The sequence below is a fragment of the Mytilus edulis genome, chromosome 13, assembly GCF_963676685.1.
Source record: "Mytilus edulis chromosome 13, xbMytEdul2.2, whole genome shotgun sequence".
Taxonomy (NCBI): Eukaryota; Metazoa; Mollusca; class Bivalvia; order Mytilida; family Mytilidae; genus Mytilus; species Mytilus edulis.
The window spans coordinates 70191866-70199341 of NC_092356.1; the positions used below are offsets into that span (position 1 = coordinate 70191866).

Sequence of the window (7476 nt, forward strand, 5' to 3'; positions counted from 1 at the left end):
AATTTCTGGACAACTCATACCTTATTTCTACTGTTTTTGCTTAAAATACTGTTAAAATATATATTAAACAAATCTAACATGGATGCCGAATTGACTATATCAAGTGCCGATTTAACCAGGTGCCAATTTGACTAGATGCCGATTTGACTATACCGGGTGCCGAATTGACCAGGTGCCGATTTAACCTAGTGCCGATTTGACTAGAATTCCGTAAGAAAGTGATCGCGCCGAATCAGCTAGACGACACTGTTGTGCACACATCAAACGTAGAGAGCTTCAAATCTGTTCTCCCGCCCCGCCAATAAAACCGTTGTATTAAAGCCAGCATCGATATCGACAATTTATTCACATGTCATATACAGATACAGTCTGCTAAACAAAGATTGAGTCGAATTTCCGGTACTTCGATCTGTCTTATAACCAGTACTTCGATCTGTCTTATAACCAGTAGAAAGTGGACCGACACGGTCACATATATTTCTTATAAAAAAAAACACAGTTGTTTGTAAAAAGAAAAGACTATCAAGTTTTCCCCGATTAATTATATATCTTTAATGTTTTAACAATGTTTTAGTTTTACTTCACATAATCAATAAAGTTATAAAAATAGATTTATGAGTATCTTAACAACATTGGTTGGTACACTTCGATCTTTTTGGTAATAAGAAGGACCGGAGGTATGTAAACTGGTTCCCAGTTGATTACTACACAATACAAGCAAATTCCAGTTTGTATGTGATATAGTAAATACGAAACCAAGCGCGGTAGACGGAGAAATGTAATGGAAAGTAAATACGAACCAAGTGCGGTAGGCAGAGAAATGTAATGGAAGTTCAGTTCAGTAGTATCGGAAACATGCCGCTGAAAGCGTCAATTTTCCAAAAACGAGACATATGTATGCTGTTTTAACTTACCTGGCCCAAAGGGCCAAGTGAGCTTTTCTCATCACTTGGCGTCCGGCAAAAATAGAACATAGGGGTAAAATGCAGTTTTTGGCTTACAACTCAAAAACCAAAGCATTTTGAGATAATCTGACGGGATAAAATGTTTATCAGGTCAAGATCTATCTGCCCTGAAATTTTCAGTTGAATCGGTCAACCCGTTGTTGGGTTGCTGCCCCTGAATTGGTAATTTTGAGGAAATTTTGCTGTTTTTGGTTATTATCTTGAATATTATTATAGATCGAGATAAACTGTAAACATCAATAATGTTCAGCAAAGTTAGATTTACAAATAAGTCAACATGACCGAAATGGTCAGTTACCCCCTTTAGGAGTTATTGCCCTTTATAGTCAATTTTTAACCATTTTTCATAAATCTAAGTAATCTTTTACAAAAATCTCCACTGAAACTACTAAGCCACAATCATCTTTGGGGTATCTAGTTTGAAAAATGTGTCCGATGACCTGGCCATTCAACCAAGATGGCCGCCACGGCTAAAAATAGAACATAGTGGTAAAATGCAGTTTTTGGCTTATAACTATGAAACCAAAGCATTTAGAGCAAATCTGACAGGAGTTAATTGTTAATCAAGTCAATATCTATCTGCCCTGAATTTTTCAGATGAATTGGACAACTGGTTGTTGGGTTGCTGCCCTCCAATTGGTAATTTTTTAAGAAATTTTGCCGTTTTTGGCTATCTTGAATACTATTATAGATAGCGATAAACTGTAAACATTAATAATGTTCAGCATAGTAAGATCTACAAATAAGTCAACATGACCTAAATTGTCAATTGACCCCTTAAGGAGTTATTGCCCTTTATAGTCAATTTTTAACAATTTTCATTAATTTGGAAAATTTATGTAAATTTTTACCAAATATAGTTCTCTGTTACTAATGGGCAAAGTTCATTATAGATATAATTGTAAGAAGCAAAATCGTTCAATAAAGTAAGAACTTCAAACACATCACCATCACCAAAATACAATTTTGTCATGAATCCATTTGTGTTCTTTGTTTAATATGCACATAGACCAAGGTGAGCGACACAGGCTCTTTAGAGCCTCTAGTTAGTGTACAATACCTTTTGTTCTCAATGTCCTTCAATATTTGTAATGAAAGATATAGTAAGAGAATCAAGTCTATTATGGTTGATAAGAAATACAACTTGAAAAATCTCATATTTTAATGATTAAAACAAAAAAATCAATAACAGTGAATATACAAAATATAATATCAACCTCTTATTACTCTTACGAAATTGTTAGATTAATCATCTTTGGTAACATTTAATAGTATTAAAAGAATACATTATGCTGTAGCAAATAATCACCCATGAAAATAAAAACTCAAATCTCCTCTACATATATAATATAAATTTAACACAAAACAGAAATACTATAAACATAATATTTATATATATATATTTAAATGTGAAAATTACAGATTACCAGTGAGATATGACTAGAAAGACAGCTAGTGTAGACACATAATAATGAAATAGTATAGGAAATGTGCGGAAATGTGCAAGCATACATATGAAACATCATATCAAAAACTTATAACAAAATTTAGCAAGTTAAAATATCTAAAATAGTTGTCAGATCACTTTTTAGTTACAAAGGTTTAAATTTACTTTGATAAATGAAATGTTCTGCTTAAGAGATTCAATGGTTCTGTTTGGGGTATCAATCTAAAAAAGAGTCTCTGACAAAAAAGTTCCCACCCAGAAAACACAGGTCCAAGTCCTCAGACCAAAACTAATGTAGATCACTGTCGCATCAACTTTCTTATCATCTACTTTTAATTATTTAAATGAAAATATAACATTATAACATAACTGAAAAATAATTTGTGTAAAAATAATATAATAACAATTTAATGTAAATGTGTTTGTGCTAATAAATATTTTCTATTGTCTATAATACTAACCAGGTACATTGCAGGGCACAGCTTTATACTACCGCAGAGGTCGAACCCTGAACAGTTTGGGCAAGTATGGACACAACATGTAAGCTTGATACAGCTCTGAATTTGGGTTGTGATCAAATTTTTGACATAAAATGGGTTTCTTACACAAAAAAAATGTCAAGATCTTACAAATCTATTGCACAATATTGCACAATTAAAGACTTCTTCTTTAAACTTTTCCAAAATTTGAAATTTGAGAAATTTGGGGGGGGACAAAATGAAAACTACTACCACCCCCTTTTTTGCAATACGTACAAAACTGACATTCCATCATACATAATTAACAAGTAGTGTAAGGGAGGTAGATCTGATAATACCCCAACATTGTATGTTATATGTTTTTGAATTACCTCCCTAACACTGCTTTTAAATTGTAATAATTGTCCATTGACCAGAAAAACCTAGTTTTTCCCCTTTTATGTCCCTAATTCCAAAAAATATTGAGCCATAACCCCCAAAATCAATACTAATTATCCTTTCATACTATGGAAACTCGTGGAATAATTCAGAGAGATTCATACACTTAAACACAAGTTATTGTTTGAAAACTACAAAAATACTTATTTTGGGCCCCATTTTTGGCCCCTAATTCCAAAACTATTGGGACCATAACCCCCACAATCAATCCCAACCTTTCTTTTGTGGTATTCAACCTTCTGGTAAAAATTTATAAAATTCCATTGACTAAAACTAAATTTATAGTCCGGCAACTAAATGCGTTTTCAGACGCTGCAGACGACGACATGATAGCATCATAAAACGCAAACATTTTTTTGCAGTCATATTAAAAGGGGTTTGTCATTGTTTAAAAATGCTGATTTGTTGCATTTTTAGCCTTTGCTTTTCTGTATTATTTAAAACAACAAACTACATTTAAATAATTCATGGTCATGTAAATAATTAAGTGTTATTTGATGCACAATGCTTTGTTTGTCCAACAAAACATAACACAACTCTTCCATGTTTGGTGGTCCCTCCATTTTATTGATCTATCATCTGATTTTATATACTTGTGAAAATATTCATTTAAGTTAATGCATTTCTAGTTTGACCTTGACATTCATTTGTCCTTGACCTACATTTCTCCACATTTGATTTTATGAAAGACTTCTGATAACATCTGATTACACATGGCAGCGTAAGGATTCATGGCCACCACCTGCTGCTTGGCAAACTGTCCGCCTAAAGAGGCTGCATGTTTAAAATCTTCTAGAGATTCTTCATCCATACCTGGATCAAAATAAGTTGAATTATAGATAGTAATTAAGAATGAAATATAATTACTGTAAATTTGGAAATTATCGCATGCATTTATTATTGTGATTTTGTCATTTTAGAATTAAACAGTGGCAGATCCAGAACTTTTCATAAGGGGGGGGCCCTCTGGTTGACCTAAGGGGTGGCCCGCTCAAGTCATGCTTCAGTGATTCCCTATATAATCAACCAAATTTTTCCCACAAAAGGGGGGGGGGGGCCTGGTCCCCCCAGGCCCCCCCCTGGATCCGCCTATGTTAAATGCAATTTTGATTATTATGATTTTCAGAAAAATCCTGTTAAATTCATATACTTTCTGAATTTACAGTAAATTAAATGCAACATTTCTAAATTATAATATTTTATATTTTTTTATGAGACATGATGATGCATTGCAAATTCATTTTTATAGTTGGAGCATAAGACAAATCTTAACAACAAACACAAAGGATGGTTGTTGCCCAGTCTGGTTCCTATTGACCCAGTAGTTTCAGATTAGAGGTTGCATTTCTGTAAAGATGGACAAAGCAATTTCCCATAGGAACTCCCTTTTCGCGGTCCAACGATTTACAGAAAAGAGCGACGATTTACAGAAAAGAACCGAAAAGAACCGAAAAGGACCAAAAAGAACCGAAAAGGACCGAAAAGAACCGAAAAGAGAATACATATGACATATATATATTTATTAAATAAAGTTAAAACAATGTACACGGATTTTTGTTATATTGTTAACAATTCGTCGTAATAATAAAATTTAATGCACAATTCAAAATTTAGTTTGTGCATTTAAAGGGATATGTGAATTTACAAAAAAGAAACAATATAACATTTTTGGAAGAAATGGTATATCTAATGCAGACGATAGTGCCGTTTTTGAAGAAAAGTGTGAAGAAGTCGAAGAATTCTGTAAGGAGAAATTTCCATCATTGAAAGGCTACTTTTCAACGGTTTTGAAGCCAGTACTTAAAGGGAAAATATATGAGCCGCAAAATGCGGGAAGAATTGAAAGAGAGTGGACTAACAACAACAGTGAGTCTTACAATCATGTTCTTAAGATAGCTGTTGATTGGAAGCCTCAGTCATTAGTTGACTTTGTGATAAAGATGACAGACATGGTAGAGGCTAATTATCAAGATTTACGGAGAGCAGTGATAGGGAGAGGACCTTATACGCTTGCGAGCACACACGAACATTTTAAGATTGACAGGCACGTTTGGGCAAACAAAACTTTAATGGAAAGGTACAAATATGTTGCCAGGTTCCGCCGATACCGTATGAAGACCAAATTGGTTAAGTCAACAGATGGCAGACGTGTGGTCAATGAAGCTAGGTCGAAAGGAAAGAAGAAAGGTCAAAGGAAAAGGAAACTGGCTGATAGGACAACTACGATAAAACGGCAACGCGTGCAGTAAATTGATTTAAAAAAAAAAACTGTGTGTTATTCAATGTATTTATATGTGTATATATATTTCTCAGCACTAACTACTTATACTTCTTTTATAGGTAAAATACACTAATAAACCTGGAGCACATGAGTCAGTGTCAACACTAGTAATAATTGAATTATAGTATATTGCTATTATGTTGTTGCATGTTTCCTGTAGTATTTTTTTTATTACTCATACTACATATCTATTGTCTGTGTATTGCATATGTTATTGTTTGTATGCTATATGCCCTCCTAGGGGCCCTTATTTGGTGAATAAAAAAAATCTTTTCTATTTTTCTATTCTATAAGATAGGCAGCCGACCCTACCTGTAATTTTTCAAATACATGTGAGTTAAAATTAGTCCTTTCACAGTATAAGGTTTTCAATGATTTGCAATTTGCTTATTTCCTTCGATTACAAAAAAAATCGATATTCTTTTCGGTTCTTTTCGGTCCTTTTCGGTTCTTTTTGGTCCTTTTCGGTCTTTTTCGGTTCTTTTCTGTAAATCGTCGCTCTTTTCTGTAAGTCGTCGAACCCCCTTTTCGGCTGTAACTGTGCCACTTTTACTATAAAGTTTTGAAAAAAAATGTATTCTAGAACGGAAAGTTCATATGCACTCCTTTTTTATTCAAAGGACAATCCATACATGAAGGGCTGTCTGGCATATTTTCAACATTTTGATGCCCCAAATTTCTAAGAGTTTGAACTTATTTTTCATGGGATACCAATAATCATGAAATTAGTGGGTACAGATGAACCACAAAATTAAATGTACAACAAATAACAATTTTTTTATAGGCTTGTATGCAGGTTCCCGCAAAACCATGAAACCAAATATCCACGAATGTGTAAGTTTTCCTCAATCCTCAAAAATTGATACCCACAAAAATAAATGAATCCACAGTATACTAAAAGTCTGCACTACCTCTAACCTCACTTTAGGTTTTTCTCAAAATACAATTCAACCACCTACCATGTACATTTACACTTGTAACATTCCCAAGTTATGTCTCTATGAGAAGAATCAAAGAGCTGATAGCTCTGAGGTGGAAAAAGGTGAATAAAAGGTAACTTGAATTACCATAAAAGCAGCCCCACTAACCAAGGCTGCTTTGTTCCATTATCGTTATGATGTAATTTTTTTTCTTCAAGTACATGGATTTCCCATCCGTACAATCATTTTCTAAGTTCAGTGGACTGTGAAAATTAGGTAAAATCTTTAATTTGGCAGTAAAAATCATAAGGAACACATGTGTACTAAGTTTCAAGTTGATTGGATTTCAATTTCATCAAAAACTACCTCAACCACAGTGGCGGATCCAGGGGGGGGGGGGGGGGGGGGGGGGTTCCGGGGGTTGGAACCCCCTTTTTTTGGCCGACCAATGCATTTAAATGGGAGCATATAGTTGGAACAACCCCCCCCCCCCTTTACTCTGGATTGGGACCCCCCCCCCCCCTTCCCCCTTCATAAAATGGCTGGATCCGCGCCTGAACCATAAACTTTAACCTGAAGCAGGACGGCCAGACAGACCAGAAAACATAATGCCCATAAATGGGGCATAAAAATAGTAAGACTTGTGACATACTGACCAACTTTTGAAAGTTCCCATGAGGGTTTTTAGTCTGCAACAACAATTTTAAAGGTTACAGTTTTATAGCGAAAACAAAACAAATTATCTATGAATTTCATGTATCTAACCAAAAGAGGTATGGTTTGTGAAACAGCTGCATTTTAGAAGATTTTTGTAATTAATTACCTTCTAGCTTGTAGATAAGTCCTCTCTGTGTGTAGACCTGACAAGCCACCTGACAAAGTCCATTACTTAAATCAATAGCTTTATTACCCAGTTTTATTAACCTTCTAGTTTGTAGATAAGTCC

The 7476-nt window shown here is 34.3% G+C and overlaps 1 protein-coding gene across 1 annotated transcript in view; it reads right to left on the minus strand.

The window, feature by feature from the left end:
- Positions 1-2113: 2113 nt before the first annotated feature.
- LOC139501472 (tetratricopeptide repeat protein 36-like) overlaps positions 2114-7476 on the minus strand; it is a 10226-nt gene continuing 4863 nt past the window's right edge. Inside the window, exon 4 of the mRNA XM_071290547.1 lies at positions 2114-4142. Within this exon, the coding sequence (XP_071146648.1) occupies positions 3988-4142 (155 nt within the window). The 3' untranslated portion in view covers positions 2114-3987. The remainder of the gene's footprint in view (positions 4143-7476) is intronic.